Source organism: Physella acuta, unplaced genomic scaffold (assembly GCF_028476545.2).
Source record: "Physella acuta isolate Inbredline_101_S28 unplaced genomic scaffold, ASM2847654v3 ptg001283l, whole genome shotgun sequence".
In the NCBI taxonomy this organism is placed as follows: Eukaryota; Metazoa; Mollusca; class Gastropoda; family Physidae; genus Physella; species Physella acuta.
The window spans coordinates 96,408-115,847 of NW_026732798.1; the positions used below are offsets into that span (position 1 = coordinate 96,408).

Genomic DNA, 19,440 nt, shown 5'->3' on the forward strand with positions numbered 1-19,440 from the left:
TGTAGAGTTACCATAGATTTATTCCTTGTTTATTATTTATAACCGAATCCGGCATGAAAAAAAAAAGAAAGACCATTATAACTTTTAACTTTATACAGGACAAAGATTGATTTATTACTCCTTGTGTTTACTATTCCGCATACAAAAGAGCCAAGATTTGAAAACTATCGACGTCACTGTCTTAGCATTAAAAATTGGACAAAAAACCACTTGCATGAAAAGGTAACATTCACTATCATATTATTCTTGTTACAGGTACTGTGTGTATGCGGCCTATTTACTCGATCCAGCATACGTGTTAATGTGTATTTTTGTTACAATTTAAACAGGTCTTTGAGCAGTTATGACGCCCTCTGCGAGGCATTTTGTGATGGCATTAGCCGTCGGCATGTGCTTAGCGTTTCTTGTGTTCAGCTACGTGCAGATGAACTACGGCTCCACCAAGATGATGGAAGTGTCCAAGGATGGTGGTGTCGACGGCAACAAGCCGATGTCACACGACGAGTTTGATAAGGCGATAGCCAGGGCGAATTTGCCAGACGTTCATCTGACGGTGGATAAGCACATGCATCACGGTAAGTTGAGTGCAAGTTTGTGAGTGAGTACAAGTTTGTGTGTGAGTACACGTTTGTGTGTGAGTACAAGTTTGTGAGTGAGTGCAAGTTTGTGTCTGAGCGATGGATTTGTGAGTGAGTGCAATAACCTCAAAAGACCTTTCAGAACTGATACAATAAAAAAAGTAGATCACGTGAACAGAATGGGTTTTGTGTTGACTAATCTCTCAGTCTGGATAGCTTTAGTCAATTACCTTAAACAATCGGATTATTTTTTTATAAGAAGCGAAGAACTCCGTTTTAATACTTTTATTCTGTTGAAATGAATATATTCTCTCAGGTCAATAACCCTTAGCCAACCCTCCCCCCCCACATACACAGACCGTGGAACGTGTGTTTTTACAGCTCCTCTTCGAATGGATTATTTTCTTTACATGCCAATCTAAAGTTAGCCTAGTTCTAGTTCCAATGTTTTAAGCTCTGAATCTTAAGAGCTTAACATGTGACACCCCACAGTTGTAAACAAATTCCCTAAAATAACCAAAACAAACGAAATATGTCATTTTGTGTCAATGAACAATGTATATTTTGAGCGGTCATGTTTTTTAGACGAGTGCTTTGACTTTCAAGAACGTAAACTATTGGGCTATTATTTAATTTTTTGAGTGTCACTACATTAATGAACTATGAACTCGCACAATCCACAGACGATTGCTAATTTTCCTTAACATCTCAACATTTTCTTCAGTGATCATGTAAAATCCAGGTTCAGTGTAGCAGTGATTGACTTTCTGTATCCAGCCTGTTCTATATGGACAGCCATGTAGATGTAGCAGAGTTTTTTAAAACAGGGCAATCTTGAACCCATGTATGCCTATATCGTGTTCAACATTTTAGCACATATTTACAAGAAAGGCAATCGATTCAATTATATATATATATATATATATATATATATATATATATATATATATATATATATATATATATATATATATATATATGCATATATGTATGCATACAAACATACATACGATTAAATGTTAAACAGGAAATGTTTACAGTAAACATTATTTCTATTGATTTTTGTTTCAATAGTTTATATTTTTGTTTCAATAAATAGTTTAAATTTTTGCTGTACCCCTATGGATGATTATCTTAGACTCAATCGGGCCATTAAAATCCACTGGGATCGGAAAAACAAGCTTAAGGATGAGATTAGCTTATCGCCAACTCAAGCTTATGAAATCACGCACTGCCGCACAGTTAAACACAGCTGTGCGAGTGTTTAATAATAAACAGAGAGTTAAAACTTCATTTAAGTTTAATTATTTTTTATTCCTATGCTTACAGCTGGTTTAATCATGTTATAAGACTAGTTGATACAAAATCAATACACCCGCCATTTTTATTTTAGATGGTGTTTTTATAAACAGTGTTAAAACTTCTTTTAAGCTTTATTCTTTTTTATTCCTATGTTTAAAGCTGGTATTACAATTTTATAAGACTAGTTGTTAAAAAACCAATACGCCCGCCATTTTTATTTTTATATTACCCCAACACTGAATTTTACTTTTAGACTGCGCAAGAATATAGAACCACCCCATATTTAAAGCAGAATGTTTTATCTTTGGATGTGTTGTTAAATAAATCTATCATTTTAAATTTCCAATTATCTCTTTAGATATTTATGTCATAAGTTATAGTTTACCAAGCTATAATTCTACTGTTAGATAATGATGCTATTAACAGAACTATAATTGAAAACTGAAAAATTATTTATTCGAATATCTCAACTCTATCATTGAAAATGTACTATTTTTTATATTTAGATAACGGCATGGCTTGGTCTGTCAATGAAAACTCGCAATTCTTTTCTTAAGTAAGGACACTGTGAAATCAATAATTGAAATCCTACAATTCTATATTTAGATGATGACATTCAGTGTTTCTTCCAGACTTTTTTCGGGATGGGGGGGGGGGGGGTGGCGGACACTGTTAAAAGTATATATTTTCTATATAAATTATATAAATTTCATTTCGTTCGGGGGGGAGGGGGGCGAAGAGATGCCTGGAAGAAACTCTGATGACACTGTTGAATCTATCATTGAAATCCAACAATTCTATATTTAGATGATGACGCTATAGCCAGGAAATTGAGCGAACAGGTCCGCGTGTTGGTTTGGGTGATGACGTCACCGAATAATTTAAAGTCCAAAGCTCGAATTGTAAGGGACACGTGGGCCAAACGGTGCAACAAGATCATTTTTTTCAGGTAACTTACAACCCTTCACGGCTGTTCAATTCATTAAAAATTGTAACGCATAATAAAAATCACAAAACAGATTACTGAGTCATTTTCAGTAGATGTTCAGTAGATGTTTTCACTCCGACCTACAGTATAAGTCAATGTTTGCTTGTCTTTAAATCGTCTACAGTAAAGCGTTATTACGATTACGGTTCATACCCTTTAGCATGCTTCATTTAATGTAAAATCTGAAGAGTTATCTGCATTACATTGCTCAATGCAAGTTGTCTACCTTGCGGATATTCTCAAGTGTCAGTAGTGTAGTTGCTCATTGAGATATGTTATCTTTTTCCTGAACAGAAAAAATGACTTTTGTGTATAGGCGTTGTTTAGCATGCAAAAAAAAAAAAAAAACCAAAAGAAAAACACATCATTTTTAAAAAGGCATAATTTTTAAAAGCATCTGTTGCAGATAGCTGCTAGATATATTTTAATCTTATAAACAGCCGTTCACAAACATTTTTCCCCCTAATATCTATGTTGAATGTGATACATTGATATTGTTGCACCACGTGTATGACAGAAAATAAACAAAAACTGCATACAGCATTAGCGGTTTTTATAAGTATTGTATCGAACTATCAAAAGAATCAAAGGCGTACATGTGTGATCAATGCTTCACTTCTAAAGCCTATATTATATGCAAGATATCGATGTGTTAGTGCATATGTCAACATGAGACATATAATTTGAATGTCAACTTTCTAGAGAGACAATAGTATATGTATGGTGTTGATACTACAAGATCAGATGTAAAAATGCATGTTTAATGTTGATTCTATTGACAATAGTGTATGGATGATGTTGATCTAAATCAGATGTAAACATGCATGTTGAATGTTATATTCTAAGGACTATTGTGTATGTAAGATGTTACATTCTTAAGGCAATATTGATCTACCAAAATCAACATGTATGTTCAATGTTACATTCCAAGGGCAATATTGATCTACTCAAATCAATATGTATGGTTAATGTTACAGTTCTGAAGACAATGCTTCCTTCCCCACTGTGGGGTTGAACGTGCCCGAGGGTCGGGAACATCTGACAGCCAAAACAATGAAAGGTTTCCGATATGTCTACGAGCATAATTTCAACGACGCTGATTGGTTCATGAAGGTAATTAAACAGTGGGTAACCTTGGTCCATGAAAGTAATTAAAACTGTAATTACCACGAGTAGTTTAAACATTATAAAGTATCTTCATGTTTAATGAAGGAAAATTCTGAAAAATGAACTGGGGGGGGGGGGGGGGATAGGGCATTTTGTTTAAAACTAAATCAGTTAGGGCACAATACAGTCAATAATTTCGAAACTCCACATTTGTTAAACCCCTCTTGAGTTCTTTACAGTCCATACACTATCCCCACCTCAATCCTCCCCCAGTATCAACAGACGCCTGAAGCGACCCCTTGTTTCTTTATTACACTCTATCCTTTTTTACTTTCCCGTATATACGAAGTATGGAGAAAGTCTTGTAATCGTGCAAAAAAAAAAAATCGAGATTTTTACAAATCTCGACGTTTTACATCTCACTGATACGGAAAAACATAATCTTGCAATCTTGTCCGTATGTCTGTGTGTCTGTCTGTCTGTCTGTCTGTCTGTGTGTGTGTCCGTGTGTAAACACGATAACTTGAGTACCGTTACAGCTAGGTTGATGAAATTTCATATATAAGTATTTTATCAAAATCTTAGATCCGTATCAACTTTTGAGCAATTTCCTACAACCAGAAGTGGTACATTTTCTACTTTGAATTTTTCAAAAGCTTATAACTTGAGTACTATTTCAGATAGATAAATGAAATTTGATATGTAAGTAAAAAACCTAATTCTGTACCTTCTGTCAAATTTTGAGTAATTTCCGTTGACCGGAAGTACTTATTTAAGCTATTTCCGATTTCTCAAAAAACGCATGTAAATTTATAAAGTACTAATAATATTGCGCAGTATTATGTACATCTTTATTGGTGTGCAATTCTTTTTTCTACGAGATTATATTACATTTTAAAAAGTTTGAGTATTTAAAATGGATTAAAATCATGTCTAGAAGTCTATATCCCGAGTTGCCATCCCCCGTAGTGTTATATTAGAATATTCGAAAAAGTTTAGGGGAGATCAATCCCGGTTTATTTAAAGTCAGGTATAGAGCGTCAGAATTTTTTTTATTGCTGTCCATTAATACGGATAGGAAATATTTATGATAGAACACAGAATGTTTAAGTAGTAACGATATTTTCTACACATTTACCCTGCTAGGAAGATATTACACAGACCACTTAACTATTTAATACTTCGGCGAATGCTTTTTAGCGCAATTTCCATTCTGGAGAATTGCGTTTATTAACCCGTCATTTCTGGATGGATGTATGAATGTGTGTCCGCAGCCTTAAGTCGTATCTCCTCCTCAACGAAGCAATATCGATGACTAGTTCCAAAAGCAATTATGTTAAGCAAGTTACGAGGATGAACATAGGCCATAAAAAATCCGGGTTTCTTTCATGGATTTCCCGGAAAAGCCAAAAAAACTCGAAAAAATGCAGTTTTTGGCCCATATTTCGGCAACCATACCACTTAGCGACTTGAAACATGTACCAATCGATTCCTGCCATAATTTAGAACAATATTGCCGAAGAAAGATTTCAAAAATATCCTTTCGTTCGGTCACAAATTTTTTTTTAAATTAATTAAAATTTGGACCTAATTAGTAGGCATTTTTATCCAACCACACCACACGCGTAATCACGTTCAATAGCTGCGCCATCACGTTCAATGGCTGCGTCATCACGTTCAGTAGCTAGGCGCGCAATGGTTTTAAGTCATGTAACTCTATTGTAAATAAAACATGTATTTTAACCAATGGTTTTACTAACCCTGCTCTTGATTTACGCTACGACAGAGCTATTTTTAGATAACATAAGGAAATTGCGCTTAAATGTCACTAGACTTTTTATTTAACTTGTTTTAATAAAGATTTAAAAAGATGATTTAGAATAAGAGTGGTCTTCTCGCCTAGACAAAAATACAAGAAGATGATATTAAATATTTATGTCAGGCTCTTTTTATAACTAAATCAATATTTTATACACACCATGTTTTCTCATCTATCACACAAACATTGCCACTTTGGTCAGACAAGGCATCGATTGATTAGCACACACAAGGGAAACTATCGTGTCTCGTCCCCAGTAACATCTGTGTAGGTTCGATAACCACCACACCAGGGGAGGGAAGCGATACAATTTTCTGATAACATTTTAATGGGGTTTTTCTTTCTTCTTGTTGTAACAAGTGGTTAAGATATGGTAAAGCCTTTAGATTAAAGCTTCAAGAAGCAGATTATTTTAATCCTGTCTATTTTTCTCGTATTGAAATATGCTTTGATTAAGATCAAGTTTAGCAATATAGATTATAGCTTCATGAAACAGATTATTTTTTTTGATTAAGTTTATTAGTATAGATTAAAAGCTTCTGGAAGCAGATTATGTATAGTGTGGTAGATAATTTTTTTAAAAATATATTTTTTAAGTAAGTAAATCAGTACATTTTGTTGCAGGCTGATGATGACACCTACCTGATCGTGGAAAACCTCCGGTACTTCTTATCTGGCCAAAATACCAGTGAACCCGTTTATTTTGGCCACCATTTTAAAGCACTCGTCAAACAGGGATACTACAGGTAAGGGAAATAACCCTTTATCAAGGGAGTTCAAGTATGAGTTACATGTAATGATATTTGCTTTACACATAAAAGTATTGTTGAAAATAAATTAAAAGTGACATTTCATGGCGTGGTTCTGCATTTGTATTTTTAAAAACCGGTTTGTGTATTTAGAAACTGGTTTTTGAAAACTTTAATTTAGGGTTGAGTTTATAAATGTTTTAAATTAAACAATATATATTTATAATTAGTGTTAGTTGTTTTAGTATATTATAACAATTTCTTCCCAAGTGGTGGTGGTGGCTATGTGTTATACATAAGTTATACATTAGTATATTAAAACAATTTCTTCCCCATGTTATACATTAGTATATTAAAACAATTTTCTTCCCTACGTTATACATTAGTATATTAACCCATATTCTGCTAGCGTCCTACTTATGGGACGCTTGTAAAAAAAATGCTAAAATTTATAAAAAACTAGTTAAAACACAAATTATGTTTCATTGTATTTGAAAATGGTTAGACCAGTAGCGTACGCAGGGGGGGAGCAGGGGGAGCGGCCGCTCCCCCTCTGGCCATTTTTAGCCAAGTGGCGCCTTTTTGGAAACTTTTTAAACTCAAAGTTTTAAACATTGATATTTGTTAAAAAATTATCTTTGGTCGGCACATTTGAAACGTAAATCTCTGTGAATATTGTTTTTGCAATTACCAGTAAAAGCTGTGTAAGCAATACAGTGATATAACCCATACCTTCTCATTATGTTAAAAAATTATCTTTAAAGAACACAAAAAAACAGTAGCTAATTAAAAAGTGCATGATCTGCAATGTAAGACCGATATTTTAGTTATATGTAGGCTATTATTACGAATGTTTTACCTCGATCTTGAAAAGCTGGCTTTTATACCAACTCTGATTTTAAAAACATTCATTATGCTGTAATACTTTAGCATTTTAAATGACAATATATTTAATTCTGATTGTAGACAAATTATTTTTGTAAAATCGAATAGTGTTAAGCTACTTTATTAGATTCTAAAGTAATTATTGATTTGTTTTGATATTTATAATAAAATGTGTAGACATAAACATATTTATATTAAGATATTGATTATTTCCCCTTTTCGCTTATCTTAATAGATGTCCCAGGAATTATTATGTAATTTTTTACAAGAATTACGAAACAGATTGTTTTTGGTTGTAGTGTGTTTATATATATATATATATATATATATATATATATATATATATATATATATATATATATATATTGTTTAGAGTGATACCATTTTTTTTTTGTTTCGTTGGCCTACATTGTGTTTTTTTTTATTTCTTCAGAGTGCTACTTTAAATTTATTTTACATCATATCGAAGCAATAACATACAGCTAATATATATATATATATATATATATATATATATATATATATATATATATATATATATATATATATATATATATATATATATATATATATATATATATATACTTATATAGAAAATATTACAAATTCGGCGCCTTTGTTTGCTATTTCCGCTCCCCCTACAACCAAAACCTGGATACGCCTCTGGGTTAGACTATTGAATTTGTTTGTGTTTTGTGAAAAAAATTAATTTAGAAAAATGTTATAGCGCAGGATTTGCAGGACTTGTCAAAATGGCGGAAAAAAGAAAACATGCGCACAGGAAAATGCACATCTTCTAAAATATTAACATTTTAAGTGCAAAATACATTTGAAACTTTTTTTGTAGCAGTACCATATTTCTATCTGATAAAAATTTAATAATAACAATTTTTTTTACTACTTCGTTATATCAAGTGTACAACAAGCGTCCCATAAGTGGGACGCTAGCAACGAATGGCCCCATGTAGATTGTTATACAAACGTTGCATTTATTGGACACTAGCAAGAAACACAGATGCACATGTTTATGTTAAATGGTTATTTATGATGAAACAATTGTTGACTTTGTTAACTGCTGACTTTGTGGTGTTAAGAAGTATTTATAGATATTTAATTATGACCTTGACCTATATTTATGTAGATTGTTACACAAACGTCACATTTATTGGACACTAGCAAGAAACACAAATGCAAATGATTATGTTAAATGGTTATTTATGGTGAAACAATTGTTGACTTTGTTAACTGTTGACTTTGGGGTGTTTAGTAGTATTTATAGATATTTAATTATGACTTTGACCTATATATACTTATATATTATTGTATAAAAAAAATTAAAATATTGAAAAACGTACATTTTATTTTTAAGTTTTCAGAATTACACTTACTGAAGTATTTAATACCATTGAATACAAACTAATTTAATACTGCTGTAAATTTACTAGCGCGTGATATTAAAATTATAACAAACCAGAATAATAACAATGGTCACGATTTAGGTGAAATCAGTCATGGGGTTGGTTAACTTTCTTCATATAAGAGAGCTCAAGCTACATATAGCAGAACAGTGAATTAGCTGTGTACTAGTGTCATGCTCCGATAATATTCCCTCCAAAGGTTCCCGATACCAGTTTTACTTTGTTAACCTTAAAGAGGCTTTGTAATGGGATTCCTGGTGCTAGATTGGGAGCTGTTCGAATAGTGAGGTGCATACATACATAAGAGCCATAAACACTCAATACAGGCCCCCACAGACGGATCCGTGCTTTAGAAATAAGATGTCTGTGAGGGGGGGGGAAATACCGAGGGTAGCAAAAGAGAAGATGGCTGGATGACATCTGGGACTGGACCGGATCGTCTTTTGCAAATTCATTGAGGGCAGAGTTTCTTTCAGGCATTATTTCGGAGGAGAGGGGGGGGGGGGGAGGGCCCTGCCCCCAGAACAAAATGGAATTTATATACAAAACATACTTTTACCAGTGTCCACCCTCCCCCTGAAATTTAAGTCCCCCCCCCCCCCCTGAAAATTTCAAAAACGCCCCCCCCCCTCCAAAAATCAATTATTTATATTTAATTATATTACAGTTACGATGAATAATAACAACATTTGTGATCATTTGTGTATAATTAGATGTACTAGTCACAGCTTTACTTATTTCCAAGTGTTATTCACTTTGATGGATACTAGATTGAAAGAAAACTAGACTTTTGAACATAATTTCTGCATTTCAGACCATAATATGGCTAACCAAATTGAACAGTATCAGTATTTTTAAACAATGTAATCATTGGTCTAACAATACAAAATCAGTATACAGCTTAATTTTCGCGTGATTAGCCATATTTCGTGATAAATGATTTTATTTTTCAATAAATGTACATGGGGCCGTTTGTTGCTAGCGTCCCATTTATTGGACGTTTTTTTAAAAATCGATATTTAAAAAAGTATTGATTTTAAAACAAAAATCTATAGTCATTCCTTCATTCAGTACACCAAAAGCTAAACCATATAAAAAAATTATAAAAATTTGAGACCTTGGGATAATATGGGTTAAAACAATTTCTTCCACATGTTATAGATTAGTATATTAAAACCATTTCTTTCACATGTTATACATTAGTAAATTAAAACATTTTCTTCCCCATTTTATACAATAGTATATTAAAACAATCTCTTCCCCATATTATACATTAGTACATAAAAACAATTTCTTCCCCAGTGGTGGTGCTGGCTATGTGTTGAGCAAGGAAGCTTTAAAAAGGCTGGGAGAGCAAGGCAATAATACCAAGGTGTGTCGTCAAGATGGAGGGGCAGAAGATGTTGAACTGGGCCACTGCATGCAGAATTTAGGGGTGCGCACAGCAAACAGTACAGACATACTAGGCCGCAGTAGATTTCACTGTTTTGATCCAGAGACTCATTTGTTTGGTGGTTATAAAGAATGGTATTATCGATATGATGCCAATGGTGCTAAGAAGGTCAGTATATTTCTTGAGTGGACTAAGTTAGTATGTTTACTAAATGCTGTAAGTCCGTAAATAGAAATTTTATGTTATTAAAATACTATTATTTAAATATAGGCTATTAATTAGTATACGAATATTCCTCAAATGAAAGTAAAATTAAAGTTAAATACCCATTTCAAACTTGATGGTTCATGGGATAGGATAATTAGAGTTTATCATGTAGAACATTCATATTTATATGACATAATTTTCTAAGTACCATCTTGTAGTACTAGTGTTTTCTCAGAATTTTACAAATTTGAATTCATACTTCTAAATTTTTATGACAAAACATGAGCATACAGACATTATATTTTCACAAATGCTGTAATAGAATAATTCTACTCTGTTTTCTCACATCCCCAGGGAAGAGAAAGCATCAGTGATTACGCCATCAGCTTTCATTATGTTCCACCAGAAAAAATGTTGTCATTAGAATTTTACATCTATCACCTGAGGCCGTATGGGATCAACTCGGGAGAACAGGATTTAAACCAACAGAAACATTTGCGTAGATAATAATGTCTTAATGGTTATCTTGTTTAACCCAATTTTATAAAAATGTTGAGATTTATAAGTTAGCTCCTGCCAAAATAGAATTTTATTCTATTTGTTTAAAAATCCTATATATATCCAACAGTGTGATAACCTGCAAGTCCAAGAAATTAGGGCAGATCGTTCCAAAGAGAAAATAACTAGTCAAAATAAAGTTAACTAATTGTAATATTTAAAACAAGCATTTGACCTTAAAGAAATCTGAAGTTTGAATACAGAAAATACGTTTTGCTATAGGCACTTTTCTGAAGATCTAAATATGTTTTTGTTGGTTGTTGAAAGTTCCATTAATATCTAAGTAATTTGATTATTGTGTGCTAGTTTTTTCAAAAGGTTGAATGATATTTAAAATTCTATGTCTTCACTGTTAAAACATCATACCATGTGGATTTGACATTTCCATTTCTCATTTTGAACAGATCACTTTGTATAAATAGTTGATGATATAATTTTGATGCATTGCAGTGATTGCATTTTTTTAGTTACGAAAGTAAGTTTTAATTAGTCTTCTTGTTGTGATAAGAAAATGTGTTTTTATGTGATGTAAGTGTAAATGAAAACATTTTCTTTCTGTATAAAAGTGATTGGAAGTGATTTGCTGACTGTAGGAATGAAAGTATTTTATCTTCCATAAAAGTATTTTTGCATACTTAAGGAGGGAATAAAAGTATTTTCTTTTGGTAAAGAAAAATGCTTAATTTTAATACAACTTCCTGTAATATAAACTGGGATTAAAAATTCCTGTAAAATAGTATTTCTTTCTCCAATAATATTCTTTCTGTTGAATCAGTTCTGGGTGGTTTATTTTCTGTAGTTTCCAGTTTGTTGTGTAAGTAACAGTCCATATTTCTGGTGTGAATTTGATGTAATAAATAAACAACACCAATATATTTATACATCAAATAATATTTAGACTTAGAAAAAAAAAATACACCAGCCAGTAATATTTTTCGAAATAAAGAATGAGATATTGTTGTCTATTATTTAAAAAATAAAATAAATTAAATTAAGGATCTGTTTTGTATTTGAACATTGCATTTAAAATGTTGTTTTTTAAGCAAGAAATATTGATGAAATATATGTTGTTATATAAGTTGAATGGTTTTAAATTCCTCATTTAATTTTTAGTTGCATTCATTTTTTTCCAAAAGAAAGTTTCTTAGAATTGCGGCATGATGTGGCTGTTGTCACTCTGTTAAAAATTTTAAAATTCTATTTAATCAAACATTTATTTTGTAATGTTGAGCCTGCTACAATAAAATGTTATCATCTCAATTTATTCATGGTTTAAAATGTTTTTTCAAATTTTAAAGTAACTTTTGATTGTATTTAATTTCACACACTATCTGACTGATATATTCTTTTAATTAAAGAAAGCAAATTTTAAAATTGTATCATTAAAACTTTTTTTATAATTGTATTTTTAAAAGCTTTTATTGAACTTAAATTGCTGTTAGATCTGATTCTTTAGGACGGTCTAAATGGGATCTTGCAATATATTTGTATTCAGTTTTACTTGACTGATTTGTTTTAAACGTGGTATTTATGTCTTTCTCCAATGACAATGTGTCTATCAACTTTAGGTCAATTATCCAACACAGAGTTTTAAGATGACTGTTTTAAACATACATATTCAATTACACATGTATAGTGATTCAGAAATAGATATTTTTTTTACAGAGGTGTCAATGGGTGGGGGGGGGGGAGGGGGTTTGTAACCCCCTAGTCCGTTTACGCCACTGAGTTGAGCGGATAATTAATTGTGCGATCAGTGTCAGCTTAAGTTGAGTTGTGGTTTATTAATACAAAATATAACATTATTCAAATTTATTGTAGATCTAGATCTAGTAAACTCAAATAATAATTAATGTAAAGTTGATACTGTTTCATTTAATTTGTAATCGTAATCACTATTGCCCAAACTGTCATAATACTACTACTTCATCGTGATGACGTTGTTGACCTTGTCAAAGTTTCCCCACCGCTAGGCAGTTCGCCCATAAGTAAGTTTAAATAGAGGTGCCACATCAGTTGTATTTATGTCTGTATTGTAATTTCAAAAAAATAAATTACACGATTCAAACTGAATATATAAAGTAATTATGTGTGAAGTTTTTGTATAACATTTTTTAATTCAATTATTCATAAACAAATACATTATACAGTTGCTTTAAACTTAACACCCCACTTGCCAAGTGTAGTGTTTCTTCCAGACTTTTTTCTCCGGGAGGGGGGGGGCACTTGATATTTTCGGGGGGGGGGGGGGGTCAACAATTTCAGGGGGGGGGGGGGGCGGACACTAGTAAAGGTATATTTTTACTATATAAATTCCATCTCGTTCAGGGGGGGGGGGCGGTAGACTTTTTTCGGGGGGTGGGGGGTTGGGGCGGACCCCCTGAAGAGATGCCCGCGTGCAGACACATTCACGATGTTTTGTCCTAACAGTGGTCTCCAAACTACGGCCCGCGATGTCCTCTCATCCGGCCCGCGGAGATCTTTTTGTCCACGGAAAAAAACGTTTGTTGGTGATGGCTGAGGATTTTTGCCCAGAAAAATCAAAGACATGCCCGGAAGAACCTGGCCCCCGAACTGAAATTTGATAGTTAATGCGACCCTCGGACTGAAAAGTTTGGAGACCCCAGTCCTAGTAGGTATGTATGTGTTCACATGGTACGGCTATCCTTACTGAGCTCCTCTCACTTGTAGATACGATAGTAGACACCAGACTTGACATTTAAAAGTGGGTGTGTTGAGGCTAGAAGTTATTGTTATTCGTTAAAATAGCGTCGATTGATAAGCGGTTTTTATAAGTATTGTATCGATCTATCAAAAGAATCAAAGGCGTACATGTGTGATCAATGTTTCACTTCTAAAGCCTATATTATATGTAAGATATCGATGTGTTAGTGCATATGTCAACATGAGACATATAATTTGAATGTCAACTTTCTGTTGATCTAAATCAGATGTAAACATGTATGTTGAATGTTATATTCTAAGGGACTATTGTGTATGTAATATGTTACATTCTTAAGGCAATATTGATCGACTAAAATAAACATGCATGTTCAATTTTACATTCTGAGGGCAATATTGATCGACTAAAATCAACATGTATGTTCACTGTTACATTCTGAGGGCAATATAGATCGACTAAAATCAACATGTATGTTCAATGTTACATTCTGATGGCAATATTGATCGACTAAAATAAACATGTATGTTCAATGTTACATTCTGATGGCAATATTGATCGACTAAAATCAACATGTATGTTCAATGTTACATTCTGATGGCAATATTGATCGACTAAAATCAAAATGTATGTTCACTGTTACATTCTGAGGGCAATATTGATCGACTAAAATCAAAATGTATGTTCAATGTTACAGTTCTGAAGACAATGCTTCCTTCCCCACTGTGGGGTTGAACGTGTCCGAGGGTCGGGAACATCTGACAGCCAAAACAATGAAAGGTTTCCGATATGTCTACGAGCATCATTTCAACGACGCTGATTGGTTCATGAAGGTAATTAAACAATGGGTAACCTTGGTCCATGAAGATAAATATAAATAAACCGGGAGTGATCTCCCCTAAACTTTCTCGAATATTCTAATATAACACTACAGGGGATGGCAACTCGGGATATAGACTTCTAGACATGATTTTTAATCCATTTTAAATACTCACATTTCTTAAAATCGAATATAATCTCGTAGAAAAAAAAATGCACACCAAGTGAACGCTAAATAAAAAAGCGCATAATAGTGCGCAATATTATTAGTACTTTATAAATTTACATGCGTTTTTTGAGAAATTGGAAATAGCGTAAATAAGTACTTCCGGTCAACGGAAATAACTCAAAATTTGACAGAAGGTAGAGAATTAGCTCTTTTACTTACATATCAAATTTCATTTATCTATCTGAAATAGTACTCAAGTTAAAGGCTTTTGAAAAATTCAAAATAGAAAAAATACCACTTCCGGTTATCGGAATTCGCTCAAAAGTTGATACGGATCTACGATTTTGATAAAATACTTATATATGAAATTTCACCAGCCTAGCTTTCAGAATTACACTTACTGAAGTATTTAATACCATTGAATACAAACTAATTTAATACTGCTGTAAATTTACTAGCGCGTGATATTAAAATTATAACAAACCAAAATCTAACAATGGTAACGATTTAGGTGAAATCAGTCATGGGGGTTGGTTAACTCTCTTCATATAAGATAGCTCAAGCTACATATAGCAGAACAGTGAATTAGCTGTGTACTAGTGTCAAGCCCCGATAATATTCCCTCCAAAGGTTCCCGATACCAGTTTTACTTTATTAACCTTAACGAGGCTTTGTAATGGGATTCCTGGTGCTAGATTGGGAGCTGTTCGAATAGTGAGGTGCATACATACATAAGAGCCATAAACACTCAATACAGGCCCCCAAAGACGGATCCGTGCTTTAGAAATAAGATGTCTGATGTCCTAATGTTCGCCTGTGAGAGGGGGGGGGGGGAAATACCGAGGGTAACAAAAGAGAAGAATTCATTGAGGGCAGAGTTTCTTTCAGGCATTATTTCGGAGGAGAGGGGGGGGGGAGGGCTCTGCCCCCAGAACAAAATGGAATTTATATACAAAACATACTTTTACCAGTGTCCACCCTCCCCACTGAAATTTAAGTCCCCCCCCCCTGAAAATTTCAAAAAGGCCCCCCCCCCCCCTCCAAAAATCAAATATTTATATCTAATTATATTACAGTTACGATGAATAATAACAACATTTGTGATCATTTGTGCATAATTCAGTAGCGTAGCGAGGGGGGGGGGGGGCGGGAGGGGGACATATGTCCCCGGGCGCCGACCTTAGGGGGGGGGGGCGCCAAATTGAAAGTTTGAGGGGGGTGCAAATGAAAAGTTCGAGGAGGGGGTGCAAATCGAAAGTTTGAGGGGGGTGGGTGCAAATGAAAAGTTCGAGGGGGGGGGGGGGGGTGCAAATCGAAAGTTTAAGGGGGGGGGGGGGGGTGCAAATGAAAAGTTCGAGGGGGGGGATGCAAATCGAAAAATTTGCTCCCGAGGGGGCGCCAAATTGAAAGTATGTCCCCGGGCGCCGGGAAGGGTCGTTACGCCTCTGGTATAATTAGATGTACTAGTCACAGCTTTACTTATTTCCAAGTGTTATTCACTGTGATGAATAGTAGATTGAAAGAAAACTAGACTTTTGAACATAATTTCTGCATTTCAGACCATAATATGGCTAACCAAATTGAACAGTATCAGTATTTTTAGCTGTTTTAAACAATGTAATCATTGGTCTAACAATACAAAATCAGTATACAGCTTAATTTTCGCGTGATTAGCCATATTTCGTGATAAATGATTTTATTTTTCAATAAATGTACATGGGGCCGTTCGTTGCTAGCGTCCCATTTACTGGACGTTTTTTTAAAAATCAATATTTAAAAAAAGTATTGATTTAAAAAAAAATCTATAGTCATTCCTTCATTCAATGCACCAAAAGCTAAACCATATCATAAAATTATAAAAATTTGAGACCTTGGGATAATATGGGTTAAAACAATTTCTTCCACATGTTATACATTAGTATATTAAAACCATTTCTTTCACATGTTATACATTAGTATATTAAAACAATTTCTTCCCCATATTATACATTAATACATAAAAACAATTTCTTCCCCAGTGGTGGTGCTGGCTATGTGTTGAACAAGGAAGCTTTAAAAAGGCTGGGAGAGCAAGCCAGTAATACCAAGGTGTGTCGTCAAGATGGAGGGGCAGAAGATGTTGAACTGGGCCCACTGCATGCAGAATTTAGGGGTGCGCACAGCAAACAGTACAGACATTCTAGGCCGCAGTAGATTTCACTGTTTTGATCCAGAGACTCATTTGTTTGGTGGTTATAAAGAATGGTATTATCGATATGATGCCAATGGTGCTAAGAAGGTCAGTATATTTCTTGAGTGGACTAAGTTAGTATGTTTACTGAATGCCGTAAGTCAGTATATAGAAATGTGTATGTTATTTAAAGTACTATTATTTAAATATAGGGCTGTGAATTAATATACAAATATTCCTAGAAATGAAAGTAAAATTAACGTTAAATAACCATTTCAAACTTTATGGTCCATGGGGCAGGTAAGAAGAGTTAATCATCATGTATGACATTCATATTTATAAGATATAATTTTCCGAGTTTATTTATTATACAGAGTAAAGTCCCCGGGGTACCAGCTTGTAGTAATAGCGTTTTCTCAGAATTAAAAAACAATTGAATTCATACTTCCATATTTTAATGAACATATAGACATGATAGTTGCACAGCTGCTGTTTGTAACCTTTATTACATGTAATGCTGTAATAGAATAATTCTACTCTGTTTTCTCACATCCCCAGGGAAGAGAAAGCTTCAGTGATTACGCCATCAGCTTTCATTATGTTCCACCAGAAAAAATGTTGTCTTTAGAGTTTTACATCTATCATCTGAGGCCTTATGGAATTAACTCGGGAGAACAGGATTTAAACCAACAGAAACGTGTAAGTAGATAATAATGTCTTAATGGTTATTTTGTTTAACCCAATTTTATAAAAATGTTGAGATTTATAAGTTAGCTCCTGTCAAAATAGAATTTTATTCTATTTCTTTAAAAATCCTATATATATCCAACAGTGTGATAACCTGCGACTCCAAGAAACAAGGGCAGATTGTTCCAAAGGGAAAATAACTAGTCAAAATAAAGTTAACTAATTGTAATATTTAAAACAAGCCTTTAAACTTAAAGAAATCGGAAGTTTGAATACAGAAAATACGTTTTGTTCTAGGCACTTTTCTGAAGATCTAAATATGTTTTTGTTGGTTGTTGAAAGTTCCATTAATATCTAAGTAATTTGATTATTGTGTGCTTGTTTTTTTCAAGAGGTTGAATGATATTTAAAATTGTATGTCTTCACTGTTAAAAAAATCATATCATGTGGATTTGACATTTCCATTTTTTTTAAATTTTGATGCATTGCAGTGATTGCATTTTTTTAGTTACGAAAGTAAGTTTTAATTAGTCTTCTTGCTGTGATAAGAAAATGTGTTTTTATGTGATGTAAGTGTAAATGAAAACATTTTCTTTCTGTATAAAAGTGATTGGAAGTGATTTGCTGACTGAAGGAATGAAAGTATTTTATCTTCTATAAAAGTATTTTTGCATACTTAAGGAGGGAATAAAAGTATTTTCTTTTGGTAAAGAAAAATGCTTAATTTTAATACAACTTCCTGTAATATAAACTGGGATTAAAAATCCTGTAAAATAGTATTTCTTTCTCCAATAATATTCTTTCTGTTGAATCAGTTCTGGGTGGTTTATTTTTTGTTGTTTCCCGTTTGTTGTGTAAGTAACAGTCCATATTTCTGGTGTGAATTTGATGTAATAAATAAACAACACCAATATATTTATACATCAAATAATATTTAGACTTAGAAAAAAAGATACACCAGCCAGTAATATTCTTCGTAATAAAGAATGAGATATTGTTGTCTATTATTTAAAAAATAAAATAAATTAAATTAAGGATCTGTTTTGTATTTGAACATTGCATTTAAAATGTAGTTATTTATGCAAGAAATATTGATGAAATATATGTTGTTATATAAGTTGAATGGTTATAAATTCCTCATTTATTTTTTAGTTGCATTCATTTTTTTCCAAAAGAAAGTTTCTTAGAATTGCGGCATGATGTGGCTGTTGTCACTCTGTTAAAAATTAAAAAATTCTATTTAATCAAACATTTATTTTGTAATGTTGAGATGTTGAGCCTTCTACAATAAAATGTTATCACCTTTATTTATTCATGGTTTAAAATGTTTTTTTCAAATTTTAAAGTAACGTTTGATTGTATTTAATTTCACACACTATCTGACTGATATATTCTTTTAATTAAAGAAAGCAAATTTTAAAATTGTATCATTACATCTTTTTTATAATTGTATTTTTAAAAAGCTTTTATTGAACTTAAATTGCTGTTAGATCTGATTCTTTAGGACGGTCTAATGGGATCTTGCAATATATTTGTATTCAGTTTTACTTGACTGATTTGTTGCAAACGTGGTATTTATGTCTTTCTCCAATGACAATGTGTCTATCAACTTTTAGGTCAATTATCCAACCCAGAGTTTTAAGATGACTGTTTTAAACATTCTTATTCAATTACACATGTATAGTGATTCAGAAATAGATATTTTTTTACAGAGGGGTCCATGGGTGGAGGGGGGTTGTATCCCCCTAATCCGTTTACGCCAATGAGCTGAGCGGATAATTAATTGTGCGATCAGTGTCAGCTTAAGTTGAGTTGTTGTTTATTAACCCATATTATCCCAAGGTCTCAAATTTTTATAATTTTTTGATATGGTTTAGCTTTTGGGCACTGAATGAAGGAATGACTATGGAT

At 32.9% G+C, this 19,440-nt stretch overlaps 1 protein-coding gene and 1 pseudogene across 1 annotated transcript; both read left to right on the plus strand.

Annotated features, from left to right (window-relative positions):
- The first annotated feature begins 381 nt into the window (after positions 1-381).
- LOC131958012 (glycoprotein-N-acetylgalactosamine 3-beta-galactosyltransferase 1-like) lies at positions 382-12,317 on the plus strand. The gene is made up of 6 exons (XM_059322890.1): positions 382-575; positions 2,688-2,829; positions 3,846-3,981; positions 6,419-6,540; positions 10,149-10,407; positions 10,801-12,317. Exons 1-6 carry the CDS (start codon positions 389-391, stop codon positions 10,951-10,953), a joined length of 999 nt encoding a protein of 332 aa, XP_059178873.1. The 5' UTR covers positions 382-388; the 3' UTR covers positions 10,954-12,317.
- Positions 12,318-14,361: 2,044 nt separating this feature from the next.
- On the plus strand, positions 14,362-17,752 carry LOC131957984 (glycoprotein-N-acetylgalactosamine 3-beta-galactosyltransferase 1-like; annotated as a pseudogene).
- The last annotated feature ends 1,688 nt before the right edge of the window (positions 17,753-19,440 follow it).

Bases quoted from the DNA above. Each gene is read 5' to 3' on its own strand.
- LOC131958012 (XM_059322890.1), top strand. From the start codon at position 389: ATGTGCTTAGCGTTTCTTGTGTTCAGCTACGTGCAGATGAACTACGGC. The intron at 576-2,687 runs GTAAGTTGAGTG...TTCTATATTTAG, and splicing joins GGATAAGCACATGCATCACG to ATGATGACGCTATAGCCAGG. The intron at 6,541-10,148 runs GTAAGGGAAATA...TTTCTTCCCCAG, and splicing joins GTCAAACAGGGATACTACAG to TGGTGGTGCTGGCTATGTGT.